At 36.7% G+C, this 18198-nt stretch overlaps 1 protein-coding gene across 2 annotated transcripts in view; it reads left to right on the top strand.

Annotated features, from left to right (window-relative positions):
- Positions 1-18198, top strand: part of LOC142317886 (46 kDa FK506-binding nuclear protein-like) — a 77180-nt gene that overhangs the window by 13970 nt on the left and 45012 nt on the right. For both annotated transcript variants that reach the window (XM_075354430.1, XM_075354434.1), the window contains exons 2-4: positions 408-503; positions 4009-4173; positions 8605-8697. In XM_075354430.1, coding sequence (XP_075210545.1) covers positions 408-503; positions 4009-4173; positions 8605-8697 — 354 coding nt within the window. The remainder of the gene's footprint in view (positions 1-407; positions 504-4008; positions 4174-8604; positions 8698-18198) is intronic.

An 18198-nucleotide genomic window follows, 5' to 3' on the forward strand; every position in this document is an offset into this window, starting at 1 on the left:
TACTTCCTCTAACAAATGAACTAGATTTTTTCCTCCATTTCTGGAACCATAAATGTTGTCTGCACAATCAAATTTTCCATTTTTGTTAGATTCACAAGATATGAAATGGTGATTTTCTTTTTGTTGTATGTTTTTACTACTGTAATTATGAAGATTATATAAATTTTTATTTTGTTGTTTTGTATGGTTTTCAGATGTTGTAATAGTCAAGTTAAACTAGTATGCTAATTGACTGGAAATTTCATAATTACATTTCATATATGAATATCTCTTTGATGAAGTCAATCGACTCCTACATTATGTGTTCAGTTTTTAATCTCTTGTTCTTGTACTATTTTTGTTGTAAAAACTTCATATTTGTTGATGTAGATAATAATTTTGTATTTTACTATATTTTATTTTTGTAGGATTAGTATTAGAGCCTGGTAAACGCTATAGCACAACTGTAGACAAGTCATTTCATGTGTCTATGGCAGCTCTGGATATTTCATCAGTAAAATCAGGTAAGTCATTTGAGACTTAACACTAATTATGAATATGCCTCTGTTATAGAAATAGTTATATCAGAGATTTCCAAATTTTCCATTTGACTGAAAAGCTCCTTCTTGACCCTCTACCCCACATACCACCATGGGTTGTCAGACATTTATATATTTAATTAATATTTTATTAATTAAAAGAAATACAATCCCTAAACATGTTAAAAATATTTCTATAGATTATTTAAAAATTAAATATTTAATGTACTTGTTTAGCATTAATTAATTAATAGTTGTGTGTGTGTGTGTGTGCGCGCGTGCGTGTGAATAATTCTAAAGTTACCTAAAAATTTGTGATTGACATTTTTGAAATTGATTAAATTTAGTACAAAACTAAATAAGACAAAATTAAGTATTTAAGAATTCTGCGATTTTTTTTTTATTTTGACTTATTATTTAGTTTTAAGTTACATATCCGTAATATATATTTGACCATCCCTCCTTTCAGTAGGTTCTGTTTCTTATTTTATTAATTCTCTTCCTGATTGTATAAATGCAGTACTGTGTGGGGTTTCTTTTACTGCCCTACTCTTGCTTTAATATCTAGAATGTCATTCGCTTCCCTAATAGACAAGTTACCTTCATTTAGGTTGGGAATGCCTAAGGGCGACTTGGAGGCCATAAAAAATTATTAATAATTATGATAATACTGTAATTATTATTAAATTATAATGTTACCACTCTGCCAGCTTCCATTTCATAGTGATAGTCTCTGCCTTTCATCCAGAACATTATGGATACAAATTCCATTCAGGCTTGACATTTTCATGTACTATAAAATTTATCTATCCCAAAGTAAATGTAAATGAATTGTAAAATGAAATGTAAATGTAAAATGCCTGTTGGTTTGAGAATGAATAAATAACTTATCATAAGGAACCCTGACATTACAATACAATACATTGTATTGTCAATTTATTGTTTTACCATAGAAAGGAAGCAGGTAAATATGAAAACTGTGCACTAAATTTAACATGTCTACTTTTAAATTACTCAGCAGAATATTTAGAGAACTGAACCTTTTACTAGAAGTAAAAGTTGCGGTAAATGAAGACCAGTTGAGTTTTAGAAAAAGTATGGGAACATGAGAATCAATTTTAGGCCTATGATTAAAAATTAGGCCTTTATTAATCATAGGGAAATGTAAGTTCCATATATTCAAAAAATTTCCTAGGTTTTGCATGCACAGCCTGTTCATCATCCAAACAGCATCCTAATTTAGAGAGTATGTAGGTCCCCTATCAATCATTATTTTCCCTCCTGAGTAAATAAACTTTTTTCTCATAAGCATTACATAGTTAATAAATCTCCTACTCATTGTTTTACTGCTTATTTTAAAAATATGATTTATTCTCAAATGTTAATTATCTCATAAAATTGATCAATTTGTAGTTACTTTTTAATATAATGTGCTCTAATATTGTTGTTTTCTTTTATAGAATTCATTTGTGAATTACGCTAAAAAGTGCCATTTTATTGTAAAATTTGTGATATTTAGTATTTTAAGAAGAAAAATATGGGTGGTGTGTTGTTGCAAATCATTACAAGAAAATCTTAAATTTGACTTTCCTGTCCTCAACAGTGCACTACAAGAGAAAGTTTTGTAATTGGTCCAGTTTGGACAAATGCAGTTTTCACTGGATCTTTATGTTTTGGCACCTAAGGAACCCAAAAAACTGATGAAAATTTTATGGATATTAGTGTTTGTATATATGTGTGATTGGTGTTGGTCTCTAAATCACCTTATATCTCCAGTACTACTGTACCGATTTTGACCAAACTGGGTCAGATTACTTCTCTGTATGGGGCAGTTATGACATTAAATATTCAACTTAACCTTTTCAGATCATGTAGCCTTGAAACTGATTATGTACGGCGTCAGTTTTAAAATACTGTTACAAAATCATTTTATATGGCATCTAAGTCTGTTATTTTTGTTTTATATTCATAAAGGAATCAGTTTTATTACACAATTTGAACGACGTTTATACAATGTAAAATGTTTTATTTAGACTAGAAAGAATATGACCATTTTTTTCTCAGAAATGTGCTTGTGTGTGTGAGTGTGTGCACACGCGTGCGTGCGACTTATGTATTATAATTGCTATGAGGATTACGGATTTATTTACTATTTACAAAAATAGCTTATCTTACTAGCAACATATCGATGTATTGAAACGCATAATAAATTATGATATACGGCACACAAAAAAAAAGAAGGAATTTGTGGTCATAAATACGTCACTTTTACTTGAGGTCTATAAATATCTTTTCAGACAAATTATATCGGTAAACATGTAACATATCGATTCGTAATGCATAACAGTATACAGTAAAAATGGTTTTTTGTCAATTTGAGTAGCCTTTTGGGGTGGATTTTTATAAAACGTAGTTTTCTGAATCTACTTTCACTTATACTGACATATGTTACTAATCTGTGATTTATGACACGGGTTTTTCATCATATTTTGCCCAATTTTCAACCGATTTGCTTGAAAGTATTATTTTTTAAATCAGCAAACTATGTTTCATAAACACAAAGCAAAAAAAAAAAAAACTTCGCTAATAAAAAATGCGGTAGAAATGCGCAAAAAAATTCTGCAATTAATTTATCGTAATTTTTGTACTGTTTCAATTTTTTTGTTGTTGTTACAGGCATAAAAAATATCCAATCGTAACGGTTTTTTTTTGTCGGAATCTGTTAAATCTCTAATATACTGTAACTTTTTCACAAGAGGGTAGCATAAGACTATGAAGGGAGGCAATCTGATACCAACATATTTTCGCGGAGCGCTAATCAACCGCAGATCATTGTGATGGGAAAAGATTAAAAAGATAAATTGGATGAGGCTGTAGAGCAAGTTCATCATCAGCATATAGAGATTTCGCCTAATTTAGGTCATATTTCTCTTTGGAAAATTTGTTAACAATTAAAAAATAACAATATTTGCAAAAAACATTTTTGAAAATTGCATCCGCATCCCAAAAAAAATGTTCTAAACTACTGCTATGTTGTGACATCACAGGGGACCAGTAGAATTAAATAAGTGAATAATATTTAAAGTGTAAAAAAGTAACTCTGAACTGTCTGGGACTTGAACTCAATCACCTGTTTAATTCTGTACCTGGTGTTATAAGTGTTGCGGTTACAGCAGTCTTGTCAAAAAATTTACAAAAAAATTTATTTGTAAGTTGTGAAATTATATCAGTTTAGTTGGTGCCAAATGCATTGCTAGTACCACCACACTACTGTACTTGAAAAAGAAAAGAAGTTCATACATTTTAACAGAAAATAATGAAACATGTTTTATTTATAATTTTAGAACATTGTATTACAGTTTGTGAAAATATTCCTGTTAATTTTTTAAGCATGCTCCCAAAGTTAAGTGTGTGATTGCTCACATTATGTTTTTTTCTCTAAAATATTTCATTTGTCACTAATCATTTTTCTTGATTATCATTTTTCTAGATTCTGAAATATTGAGTGTCATTCTGGAGTGTGAAGGACAAGAAAATATCTTATGCAATTTGTCAAAACAGCTAAACATTTTACAATCGCAGCTTGATTTAAATTTCATGACTGGTGATAAAGTATCATTTGAAATTAAAGGGAGTGGAATTGTACATCTCTCAGGTAATTTTTGTTAGGTATACTGATTTCTTTATAATCTTAGTTATTTGATATGATTCCTAGTTCACTGTTGATGAGTCTTATTTATTAAAAGATTTATAGTATGTTTTTTATTAAAATTTATCTAATCTATTATACTGTAAATAAATATCAAGAAATTAAACCTTTATCCCAGTTCCCACTTAAGATTACAATTTTTTTGATATTAATTTAACCCTTATATCACTGAGCAGGCATTTTATTACCTGTACATGGCAATGCGAGAAATACCAAGTGGACAATCTATTGCCTGGCAAGATTTTTGTGAAGAAGACAGCGGGTGATCTATTGCCCCCTGATTTTTTTACAAAATGTGATTATTAGAAGATTCTGTGTAATTTTAATAATACTATTATAAAAATTGTTGTCTATTATAAATGATGTAATAATAAAGACAAAATCAACGTAGTTGTTTGTTTAGAACACCATGTGCTGATGTCAGTCAGTCACAGTCAGGCTTGAATGTCATTGTTTACATGTGGTCAGGCATGCTTTGTTTACATTATTACTGTATTCTTGTGTACATTTAATTTTTTTTCTGTGTAGTTATATTATTGGTATTTATTAGTTTAGTTATTTTATTTTTGTTTTAAGTGTGATACTATTTAACAGTGGTAGATGAACTTGTTAGAAGTAATGAAAAAGACCGTGAACTGGCTCTATCTGACTTTTGATAGTAATGATTATAATAGTATTTATGATATATTCAGTAATAATAGTGATATTGTTGACCCTGGTTATAATCCTGACCAAGACTCAATGTTGGGACCCTTGTGCCTGTTACGATATTAGAACGGTAAGCAATGCAGGTGAAAATGGAGAAGTAACTGAATTTCTCAACTTCTTCAAAAATAAGGTGGTTCCTAAATTGGGCAAAAATTGTCTGGTCCTAAAAGGATTAATATATACAGTTGTTTTTGCCTAACCATCTAATTATAATTATATAACCATAACCACTAATTATAATAACTTATCTATATGGTTTGAGTGTTTTTCTGTCCTTCCTAGAATTGTCACTGTAATTTGTAGTTGATGCATTTTGTAATACCTCAATTCCAAAAACTACTTTCAACACAATTCAGGAGTCTTCCTGAATTGGGATTGTCAATTAAATAGCGATGTTAAGCTGCTCCCACTCCCCCCCATCTCTAATGCTCTAATGCCTCTTCTGCTTTGTCGTCTCTCCTGCTCTTTAACAGTTCTAAAATTTCTTGAAAACTCATTCTTGTGATGATTTTTTGTTTTTGATTGTCATAACTGAACAAATAAACCCTCAATCCGATGTAATGTTTAAAAATCTAAAATTGTTAAAATAAAAAACAAATCACAAGGATTGATTAGTTTTCAAGGAATTGTGGACTTGTTAAAGTGGGAGAGACAAAGCAAAAGAAGCCATGGTAGTAGGGATGGGAAATAGGAGGAGCTTAATATTGCTATTTATTCGATGATCCTAAGTAAGGAAGATTCTGTGCCCAAAGTAGTTTTGAGAATGGAAGTATTCCAAAACGTATCAGCTGCAAATGTTAGAGACAATGCTACAAAGGGCAGAAAATAAACACTCAATTCAGTTATGGTAATCCTAGCGGAAGTATAGAATATTGAGGAAAAATATTTATTTATTCAATTACCTTATTTTTAAAAATCTTGTACAAACCCTAGTTAGTAACTACAATTAAGTATTATTATACAAATTCAAATTAATCCAAACACAGAAGCTATTTAATAAAAAGTAACTATTTAGAGAAAAGTCATTCCAGTACAATTTGTGAACCTCTAGCTTTAATAATTTGGCATCAATTTAACAAGTGAACTATACAGTTTTTATTTCATCATGAAATCATACCAATATTATTGCTTTAATTTAATTTAATGATTTAATTTTTGTGGTACAATTCATTTTTGTTGTTTTCAGACTACTGCTCAAAGATTTTTAAGTCTGGGGACTTGCCTGGCCATGCAGGCACTTTAATGTTTAATATTTCAAAAATTTTTCCACTTCCCAGTATGGCAAGGTGCTGGGGTACCTGTGTGTGGCTCATAACCTCCCCTTTCCAATGATATTCGTAATTTATATTTCTGGCTGGTTTTGCACAGGCTAAGGGCTGACATATTGATTTTGTATACTTTTTTTACACATCCTTTTAATTTTTTACACATAAATATTGTCCAAAATAACAGAAACACATGAATCACAGCACTATCATGTAAAGTTGTGAGCTACACTGACTGGAAATGAGTGGGAGTACCAGTTTTGGCTGATCTGCACTGTGCCCCCTCCTCGCCAACCCACTTAGCAGTGATGCAAACTCAGTCGTATCATGAGCTGACCGTGTAAGTTGTAAAATGACACCGCATTTTCATCTCTGAGAGTAATAGTTATTAAGAAAGGACAATATAGATATTTTCGTTACGCTACAAATTTCTGTTCTGGTACCCGTATGTTTCAGTGTGATTTTAAAGATATTTAACATCAAAATTCTCCGTGTTGGGATTAATTTTCCATGCTACTGGTTGCAATTAATACTTTTATGAAATGAAGTTGAAATATATTATTGGTATTACACACTTCCTGAAAAATTATCTCTGCTTATTTTCCATTGCCTTAGCACTTGATAGACTTAGCACTTTTTAAGCAGGTGGATATTGAATCAAGGGGATGGAGAATATGATGACACTAACAAGAAACATGGCAGTGTTATGTCACTGGCAAGATGAGAGGTGACTTTAAATTTTCAGAAAAAAAATTTTGTCACCTCATCTTGCATTCTTGAAGATCTTAACAATTTAAAGTTATATTTTTAATTTTAAAATTTTATCAGGTTAATCATAGACTTTGTTTTCTGTGTTTGTTACCTCGCATAGAAATATTTATGTATCCTCTTCAATGAGGTGTCAATCAGTATGATTTGTTCACATTTATTAAAAAAATTGTGAGAAAATAACTGTCAAAAAACAGCAAACAAAAGGAATTATCTGAGAACAAGTGATTTTAAATTGCTCACCTAACAGCAAGGCCAACCCATCGAGTTGGCTAGTGGTGAATTAGTCACTGCAAATCAGCTGATTTCGAAGTTGAGAGTTCTGAGGTTCAAATTCTAGTAAAGGGAGTTACTTTTATATGGATTTGAATACTCGATCTTGGATAACGGTGTTCTTTGTTTCAATTAGCCACACGTCTCAGGAATGGTCAACCTGAGACTACAGGATTACATTTCATAAACATTTATACATTTCATCCCCAGAAGTAATATCTTATGGTGGTTCTGGAAGCTAAACAGAAAATTGAAAAAAAAAACAAACAGCAAAATGGCACTTCCAGGTGATCTCATTCGAATTTTTATAGAAAATATACTTGTCTGGTGAGAGGCAACCCCAACAAACATTTTTTGTGCTATGGTCAGGTAGGGTTCTATATACTTGTAAGGTGAGACTAATGCAAAACATATTAACAGTTTTTATATTTTCTTGTTTTTTTCTTTATAATTAACTTCCTACATTTCATTGTTTAAAGGCCTCCTCAGTAGCAGCTGTTATTTTTCATCCATTTCCATTTAATCATTCTTAGATGTTTTTATTGTTCTATCTCACCCTCTTGAGATGAGAGCACCTTCTTGGGCTCTTTTCATTTTCCTTCTCTTTCTCCATTTCAAAAAATGAATTCAGATCATATAACTGATAGAATTACAGGTTTTACAAAATGCATATCATTTATCTAGGGTGCTGTTTGTAAAGTGGGAAGAAAACTTTATCAGAATTTTTTTGCAAAATGGAAATCTGTTAATAACAGAACTATTACTCTTAACCTCAAAGTTCTGTTGCGATCTTGTTTTTCAAGTTACAGTGATGACTTTCATTTCTGTCTGATAAAAAACAATTACCAACAAAAAGTTACTTTTAAAAATTTTTTATTATAATCGCACAACATTGAATTAATAATAATAATAAGTTTAATGTACAATTCATAAATATCTGTTAACAAAATAGTTTAAAAGTAAAATGGTTTTGAATAAACAAATACTATGTCTCTCAAGAGAGCGCCTTTATGTAAAGAAACATTTATTTTCTTCTACAATTGATAAAACTATTTACAATCATGAAATTATTTATATTAAAAAAAAGCTTTTCATCATAAGTTATTTATGATGAAAAGAAATTACAGAAATGATTTATTTCTCTTGCTCCATTTTTATTTTAGAATTTGAAGTTGCTATAAAAGGAATTCTTTGCAAAATTAGAAAATCATTGTTTTATATAGATCTTGTGAGTGAAATAAGTTATATTTTGTCTAGTGTTAAACCTCTCATTAAATCAGTATTTTTTTTTTTAATGTTCATACTTAATCTGTATAAAATAAAGTAATAAATAAAATGTTTTCATAACTTTATTATTATTTAGGGTATCTTGTGCCAGAAGATGATGATGATGAAGATTATATGAACATGCAGGATTATGAAGATATGGAAGAAGAAGAGGAAGAAGAAACAGAAGGTGACAACTTTAAATTGTTTGTTTTTCAGTACAGTGACTTTGAAAATTATTGAGTTTGGTGTGATATTCAGTAATTGTATTACCCAAATTCACTTTCCTATTCCCCTATGGTTATCTACATTTGTTTTTCTTCAAAAGCAGCTATTTGTAAAGACCCCCAGTAAATTAATGAAAATTAAATAAATGAAAAATAATTTTTTCCATCTTTTTCAAAATGACAGTTTGTTTTTTAATGGCTCCATTTTTTAAAAACTTAAGTTCTTTCAGTTCATTATAAAAATATTTTGCAAGTACGGCCCTAGCCTCTGCAGCTTTTCTTCTCACTCTTGGCTGCTTCCTGACGAATCTGGGTTTGGATGGCTGGTCTCCCCATTCGGTACATTACGACTCAAAAATACCTGGGTGTTAGCCTTGATGAGAATTTTCAGTTCAAGGAACATCTACAGTATGCAGCAAAAAAGGCCGCTGATGCCTTTTATGGAATCTGTAGGGTCATTCATCCTAATTGGGGATTGAAGTACCGTACCATGCATATCCTTTACAAAGGTGTCAGCGAAGCTATTATGTGCCTGTCTGGGCTCACCACATGGTATTTAGGTGTTGTGTGGACATTTTGCTGCGGGCCCAGCGACTCCTCTTGCTGGCTGTATAGGCAGTTACAGAACAGTCTCGCTGGAGGCAGTTTGTATTATAGCTGGAGTCAAGCCAGTAGATATCTTTGCTAATGAGCATAAGGAACGCTACATTTCCAAGTTAAATAACCTATTGACGTCAGAATGAAAGCAGGTGATTGAAGTCCAGGGCCTTGTGTTTTGGCAGGTCAGGTGGGACAAATCCCCCAGGAGAGAGATGAAGTAGTTAACAGTGCTCTAGTGTTGTTTTTGTACTCCATATTTTGGCTGTTTTGTGTGGTTTATTGTAGTGTTTTGTAGTATATCTTGTTTTTAAATTACCTATAGTGGTGCAATATAATGATGTAAGAGTTCGGAAAGTTATCCAATATATTTAAATGTAGATATTTAAGATTTTCCCGAGCAGTGATACGAATATGTGGTGAGTCCAATTAATATATATTATAATTAATTAGACTAATTCTTAGGATTATTTGTGTTTTTTTTAAGTTAAAGACTGGTCAGAATAATGATTTAAGGTACCAACACTTGTTAGTTTTTAGTTATTAATATTTAAATAGACTTGAAGTAGGCTAACCTATATGGGCCGCATATAGTAACGTAGTTGGTCCTAGTGTAATTTATAGTCAAAACGTTAGTACCAACCTAGTTCATTTTATACTATCCTATAATATTTAATTGGTGACTGTTAAATTTATATGAACATCTCAATTATACAATTCTTCTTGGGGAGTGAGCGGTCAATTTGCATTTAAAAAATATTCTCTGTATAAATCTGTTTGGGGAGTGAGCGGTCAATCTGAATTTTTATATAACTTTTTACTAAGTCCTAGGGGAAAATACATAAGGAAAGCTTTTCTTCCCTATAACTCTGTACCAGTCCCCCTGGGCCCATAGCCCGTTGGGTATCAGACCGGATACCCAGCTGTCCCCCACCAACCACTTTTCAAGAGGGACTTCCCCTCCTCAAAAGTTTTACTTTTTCACCAGGACCATTTTTCCATACTCAATTTCTGCACTTTTGCACAACGTGTCTGAGGTGTCAACGAATACGCAGTGTTATAAAACAACTTTTGACACTAGATGAACTCTGATTTAACAGAAAAAATGGAAGGAAAAAGAAACAAAACACTCACGTTGTGACCTCACCTGCTAAGATGCATATGGAAGAAGCAACGCCTGACCAGAAACTGGAGGGGCTGCAACCCTGCCATACCAAAGGTAAAGGTAACATAAGACCCAAGGCGAGACGATCTTCTACCGCAATGGAAGGGACTGGTGCTCTGGAACTATTTGCTCAGAGATTTGAGTGACTTGTCAAAGAACGTAGGATGAATATTGACAAAAAAGTCAAGAAGAGAATTAAAGAGCTAGAAACCGATCTTAGCATCGCTGTACAGGATCTGAGGAGGCTGGCTGATTCTAATAAGAATAACGCTGGAGCTAGTCATGAAGTGGCTACGCAGATTCAAGTAGATACAGGTTGTCCCATACAGGATGCGTTAGAGAATGGTATATTAACTACAAGAGCTACCGGAGCTTATAAAAAAGAACTGGCCCAAACAAGTATTTAAGAACACCCTTGTGGGGATGCCAGACAGAAGAGAGGGAGCTCTGGACACTGTTACGGTTGTGGATATACACACCCTTAAAGCGGGCAGGTCAGTGGAGATATTTGCAGCCAGGCACCCGCAAGTGGCCTGGCTCCTTAGCAAAGCTGACATTAGAGCTGGAGAAGTTACGACAGCTACATTAGAAGCACGAATAACTGGCAGCACAGGGGACGTAGAAGTCTCCCTCTCAATTATTATCTAGGAAGGATGACAGGGCAGTGCTGTGGACCTGTGTGTCACGCACAATGCACACAACATGGGCTTTGATTTGTCAGGGTAAGAATCGCAGGAGTATATTACCACTCATGTTATCTCTCTCCCAACATCTCCAAAGAAGATTACATGGTATTAAGTCATACAGAGGGACATTTTGGTACGTTGGCAGGTCTTGTTGGCTGGGGACTTCAATGCCTGGTTGACGGACTGGGGATCGACCAGAACATCTGAGAGAGGCGCAGCTCTGATGGATATGGTTGCGGCACTTCATATGGTTGTACTCAATGTCGGCGAAGAGTTCACCTTTAGGAGAGGCTTGACAGGTTCCATTATTGATGTGACCTTTGCCTTCCCAGATATTGCTGCAGAGGTTAGTATGGAATGGGTATTTGGCTAGAGACCACCAGGCTGTCCTGATGACAGTGGCAGATACTGGAACTGAGGAGGGTGATTCTCTCACATGGGCTGGAGTACCAGAAACCTTGACTGCAGTATTTACGGAGGGACTTTATCTGCGTGGGGTCCATCGAGATATCACTGCTGATGAAAAGGCTTGCAAGCACATTAAAAAGAGGCCTGTTCCGTCCTCCCGTGTAAGATTGGGACATCCCTCTACATATTGGTGGACGGAAGAAATAGCGCTCAAGAGGAACGAGTGCCACAGACTCAGGAGGCGCATAACTAGGGCATACCTGCACTCTGTACGTTCTGTATATGCAGAACAGTACAAGGTGTGCAGGAAGGAGCTAAGCAAACCAGTCAAAGCAGAGATGCTGGTCTCAACTGATGCAGGATGTGGAAGCTGACCCATGGGGAGGCCTTACGCCATATTGGTGAAGAGTGCCATCAGACCTAGGGCACCACACACGAAACTGCTGACATTGTGAATGGGCTTTTCCCTGCAGGAATGAGGTGCCCGTGGGGGATGTCCCTGATCTTGAGGTCCCTCCCTTATTTACCAACGAGGAACTGAATGGGGCAGTCATAACAACGCCATCTGCTAAGGCACCTGGTCCGGATCTACTGCCAAACAAGGTGGTTAAGGTAGCAGTCGAGGCTGGGCCGGAGGTCTTTCTCGAAACCTACAACGCATGCTTGAGAGAGGGGGTCTTCCCAAGTATATGGAAACAACAGAGACTGGTATTGGTGCCGAAGGCTGGAAAGGATCCAGCACTTCCTTCGTCATATCGTCCGTTAGCCATTATTGATGCGCTAGCTAAAGTACTTGAAAGAATGCTCCAAGTCAGGATTACGGAGGCGGACTCTCCGTAAATCAGTTTGGTTTTGGCATGGGCAAGTCCGCCCTTGACGCAGTGCGGGAATCTGCCAGATGGCTGGAGAGGTGATTACAGAAAGAGGTGGCAATGATCTGCATTCTTGCCACCTTGGATGTTAGGAATGTGTTTAATTCTGTCCTATATCCAGCAATATTAAGATCCTCTATAGGAGCTGGGTGTACCAAATTTTCTGTGCTGGATGGTGAGAACTTATCTCACTGAACGCAGGCTCATATGCAGGGTGGGATAATTGAAAGAAGAATTAACAGAGGTGTTTCGCAGGGGTCGGTTCATGGACTGACGCTCTGGACGGCTGCGTACAACAGAGTTTTCAGTGTTGCCCTCCCTCCAGCAGTGACTTTGATAGGCTACGCTGATGACCTCACACTTGTAGTCAAGGCAGACACACGATGGGATGCTGCCAGCAAAGTGCGAGTGTCGTATGAAAAATCAGAGACTGGATGGCTGGAGCTGGACTTGTTCTAGCACGAGAGAAAACGGAGCTGGTTGTTGTTACTGATACTAAAAGAACAACATTGAGGGTGATCCTGGATGAAAAACAGGTAGTATCACAGCCAGCAATCAAATACCTGGATGTATGGGTAGACTCTAGACTTAGGTTTGGGGCCCATGCACTCCAGGCATGTGAAAAGGCTGAGAGAACAAGGAAACTAATAGCTCGCCTTCTGCCGAATAAAGGTGGACCATCTCTACAGAGGAGAAAGCTGCTGACTGGGGTGGTGTATTTGACCCTACTCTATGGTGTCCAGCTGTGGTCAAGTGTATTGAAGAACGCCAAATACAGAGGTAAACTTGAGTCTGTTCATAGGTGTTGCCTTTGGGTGGCTTCGGCCTATAGGACAGTCTCACGAGTAGCAGTAGAGGTTTTAGCTGGACTCCTGCCTACAGATTTAGAAATTATACAGCGCTGCAGGCTCTTGGAACTTAGATCACTGTCTGCAGCAGAAAAGAAAAGAATAAAAAAGGTTGGGCTGATGGAAATGTGGCAGGAGCGGTGGGACCGGTCTACGAAGGGCAGATGGATTCATCAGCTCATATATATTGTTAAAGATTGGTGTAGTAGGAGACATGGCTTACTGGGATGCGAGATAACACAGTTCCTGGTGGGTCATGGAGGTTTTAGATCTTACCTATACAGATTTAGGCTTGTCCACGCGGACACCTGCCCCGAATGTGACGTGGAGGAGAACCTCCTTCGCGTATTTTTTGCATGCCTGAGATTCACCGATGAAAGGAGCGAGATGCTTGAAAAATTAAACATCGATCACATGTTTCGTCCTGAGGAGACACATAGAATCCTCATGCAAAATGAGGCGCAATGGCTACATGCATATGAGGAGAACCAAAATTGAGCATGGCACCGGAGGGCATGTGAACGGACAGGCCCACGTCCGAGTACATATGGTGACCCTCGAACTTGTGGTGGTTGCCTGAGTGCGATGAGGATGGGGACTCTCTCTTTGTGCCTGATGGTGACCGTATCAGAATGAGGTATGATCAGCTATGCTTGACGAGGAACGGGTGTCATTACTTGATAATTGTGTAAGGTATGTACTGACTTTGATGTCTTCACTTAGATGTTTTGTTTTACTATACTTTGTATATTTGTATTATGTGATCTGTGGTATATTTATTTTTGTGTTTTGATTGATTTTGATATTGTGAAGTTGAGCTGCTATTTTCGTGATTGTGACACTGTTGTAATTGAGGTTGGTAGGTGAGTATTTATGATTTAAATGTTTTGTTTTACTATAAGTTTAATTTTTACTACTCTAATTGCGCTTTGTGTGTTATATGATATTTATTGATTTGTATCTGTCATTTAACTTGTTAAGTTAGTTTTGTTTTATGATTGTCTAGTATACTGACGAGAGTCCGATGACTGTGATAGATGAGTATTGAACATGTTTGTTTTGAGCCTGTATGTATTTTGGTGTACATTTCTTTGTCTTTTAGTTTAAGTTTTTATCTCTGTGATTGATTATGCATTACTGTATGTATGATGGCGTGACCCTATGTTCTGTGATTAGATGTTTACTGATTAGATGCATAACCTTTGTTCTTGTTTTGTATGATTTAGTATACTATACTGTTCAGTTGTGAGTACCCTACGCATTACTGTGTATGAAGTGATTGTATGGGTGTATTACCCCCCTTCTAGATGAAATTCTTGCCTAAGCTGTTGCAAGAAGAGTGAGGAACCAGGGTGAGAGAGGAGTTTTAGTTGGTAGGGTGCGGGTACACATAGACTTTTAACAACATCTAGCCAAACCCATGCAAGTCCGACACCCTCACTTGTGTGGGGGGGCACATTAATGGTATTTCTCAGATTCATCGTTGTCCCTCCAAGGTTGGACAAATTCCCCACAGGTTGCTACACGCATGGTATGTTTCTTATAGTGTCTAATTTAGGTGCGATAAAATGGGTCTCCCCCGATCGGTATATCACACAGTTTCTCTTTGGGTAAGTTTGGCTGTGTTTTGTTTGGTGGTTTCCAAATAAATGCCTGGATTGCGGAACTGACGATACAGTGAACCACGTCCTCTACGTCTGTCCCCGATACGAGGTCAAACGTTCACGAGCTGTTAGGGAACTTTTGAGAATACATTCCTTCCTGGATCTCCGTACCAACTGGATGAGGAATGGTCTATAGTGGCTGGTATTCTTTGCACCCTTACAATGTATAGCTTTGCAGAGGGAGTTTGATCGAAGTACTCAATCATGGTAAGATCCCAGGTGGCTAGGGTTCCGGCTTAGGCATTGGATTGGTTGGAGGTAGGCGCATTGGCATCATGCCTCTGTTATATTGGTATTGTTTTTGATTCGATTTGAGGTTCCTGTTGGTGGGGGGGGGCTGCACTGCCTGGGGTATGGTAGCCTGTGCAACCAGGAGCATGGTTTCCCCCTACCGGTGGCGGTCCTAATCTTGACTTGATAATGCCACACAAGACACCATGATGGGACTGGGTGGGAATGCAGGCTTTGTACCTGGCTCCTGCACAGACCAGAGTGAGGTCTAATAACATTCCTCTTGTTAGGTGACCTAAACTGGTTGACTTATTAGGGTGTAGGTCTGAATTTCTATGTTGCGTAAAACACAATTTTGATTGGTATGAGGGCACACTGATTTAACTTTAAACTGATTTGTTTTCTGAGGCATTCACAGTCATGAACGGTTGTCAAGTCAGTACTAGGCGTGGGGGGTCTGTGGTTTTGGTTAGTTAGTTTGAGGGAATCATGTTAGGTTGGATGTGAAGATGTCCGTTAGAGGCCTACGTGAAGGCAAAATTTAATACGTATTACTGATGCAAATGTCTGCCGAGGCATTTACATTGGTGGCATCCCAATCGAGGCCTTGCTGATGACTGTGAGATGTAATCAGTTAGAGGGTCTAAAGACGACCTCCGGTAAAGCCCCTCAGGGCTTGGAATGGAGAGGGTGGTGTGGCGACCGGTAACGTCTTCCCTCTACATGGTTGGGACTACACATAGAGCTGTGGAACACTACACTATGCACATGCACGGTACCAGGAACACTATACAAATCGCAACATATACTTTTGCACAGCAGCATCATGCACTTTTCTTCTTACACTTAACACTCTGTGGTGTTGTGATATCTTACTGGGCGTAACTATGGCCCAGGGTGGAAGCTGGTGTGTGGGTCTTGGAAAATGTCTTTGGGCACCAGGGTGAGCCCGGTTGCATGCAGTCCTAGCTCCAGTACACATACGCTCTGATAAGAGTAGTCCATTATATCGCTAAACAATACCACCTGAAAAACCAACAAACCTGGGAGTTAGAGATTTCAGTTGACATTGTCAGCTGAAGTTTTAGCTAGCGGTGAGGAGACAAGAAATGTTACAGAGGGGGTGAAGTTTTCCTATGGAAGGTTTCTGGTAGTGAGATATAGTGAGGAAGGTTCTCCTTTCCTGTTAAATAAGTACATAGTTTGTGGTGATGCAGCTTGCGTGTAGTAACAGCTTGTGGTTCCCCAAAACCTGTCAAAATGCTAAGAAGTGGCTCACTCTGTTTATTGAAGTAAATAATGAGGAACAATGCCGAACACTGATAACTCTTAAATATGTAGGGAAAGACCTTTAATATATATGGGTTGTGGAGTCCCATAAGGCACTGAATTTCACTAAGGGGGTTATCTTTGGCCGTGACTAGGCTGATGTTGAGTTATCTGAAATTACAGATGAGTTTTCACCCCCAGTCATGTAAGTGCAGAGGAATGTGAGAAGGGAAAATATTGTTGTACCAATCTTGCTAATTCCAACTTTTTCAAGTATGACTATTCAGCAGAATAAAAGTAGATTACCTCAGTATCCATGTACCAATCATATATTCCTAACCCCAGATGCAAAACCCAGTGTCCAGCGTTTTGGCCCCAACAAATATGATTGCACCAAAAAATAAGTTTATGTGTGTTGTTTAATTGTAATTATACAACACACACAAATGATGATAATAATGTCCCATGATTGTCATCATAGGACATGATGACAATCACATGGGTGAGATAAAAAAAAATTTGCAAATTGTAAATGTTGACGCTCATCAAGATCTGGAGAATGTCCCATTTAAAAAGAAGAGAAAGCTGTTGAAGATCTGTACTGACAAGAAGTGCCCTTTCCTGTGGGTCGATGGGATTACAGAAAGTCCCTCAGCATGATAAATTTTGTACAACCTGGTGTAAGCTTTGTTCAGGCTGTCTTCAAACTATATACAAAAAGAGAATGAATAAATGAATGATCTTGCAAAGAGCTGACCAAGTTGGTAGAAGCTTTATTGGATCAATTAAAGTCTCTCACAGCTGCTGTTACAGCATTGAGTACTGGCAAGAAAGTCCAAAAGTGGTTTACTGAAAACCACTATAAAAAAAAAAAACAATCAATTTACTAAATCAATCTGCTGCCATGAAAATTCCTGCTGCACCAACAATGCAGCAAACTACTAAGATCTCTCTGAAGGAAGGGAGAGATCCCTTCCTTCACTAAAAGCTCGTCACCTGGTATGGTATCTTCAACCTCGCAGGCTTCCAAGTCCCCACCTCCATCTTGAGGACACTTCGAGGATATGGAGGCTGATGAAAAGTCTGAAGAAGCAAAGCACTTCCTAAAAATTATTAATAGCAAAAAGAAAAATCTGATAGTATTTGACAAGTAATATGCACACAGTTTTTTATATAACAGGAAAAGAGTATTTATGGCTGCAAATTTTATTCATTGGAATGTTTGCAGTCTCTGCTCTCACCATGAGGATATTCAAATCTTAATAAAGAAGAAACTCTTTTAGTATTGTCTGCAAGAGACTCTTCTCCCTCCCCAAGATGATGTGTGCTTTTATGGATGCGTTTACAAAAGATGCAACTAGTCAAATTTGGGCAGAGGAGGAGAAGGTATGTGGCTGTATTTCCTAAAGGAAATAGTATTGGTCAAACAGATACCACTTGGTACACACATCCCTGTAGTCTCAGTAAAGATACTGGCACTGTTTAAAATCAGTATCTGCAACTTACATTTTCCACCAAACTCTGATATCAGTGAGGATGATAGTTTCCTTTAGTTTAGTGATGTCCCAGTTTCCTTTACCATGCCTAATAGTAAGCATACATAGTTCCATTAAGGGATGATAGCAGAGTTTTATGTAATTACAATTGCATGACAGAAATGCGTTACCTACTGCAGTAACGAGGGCTGTATGCCATTGAGTGTTTTGGTGTGCTGAGTGGAAGTT

This window comes from Lycorma delicatula, chromosome 1 (genome assembly GCF_047948215.1).
Source record: "Lycorma delicatula isolate Av1 chromosome 1, ASM4794821v1, whole genome shotgun sequence".
NCBI classification, from domain to species: Eukaryota; Metazoa; Arthropoda; class Insecta; order Hemiptera; family Fulgoridae; genus Lycorma; species Lycorma delicatula.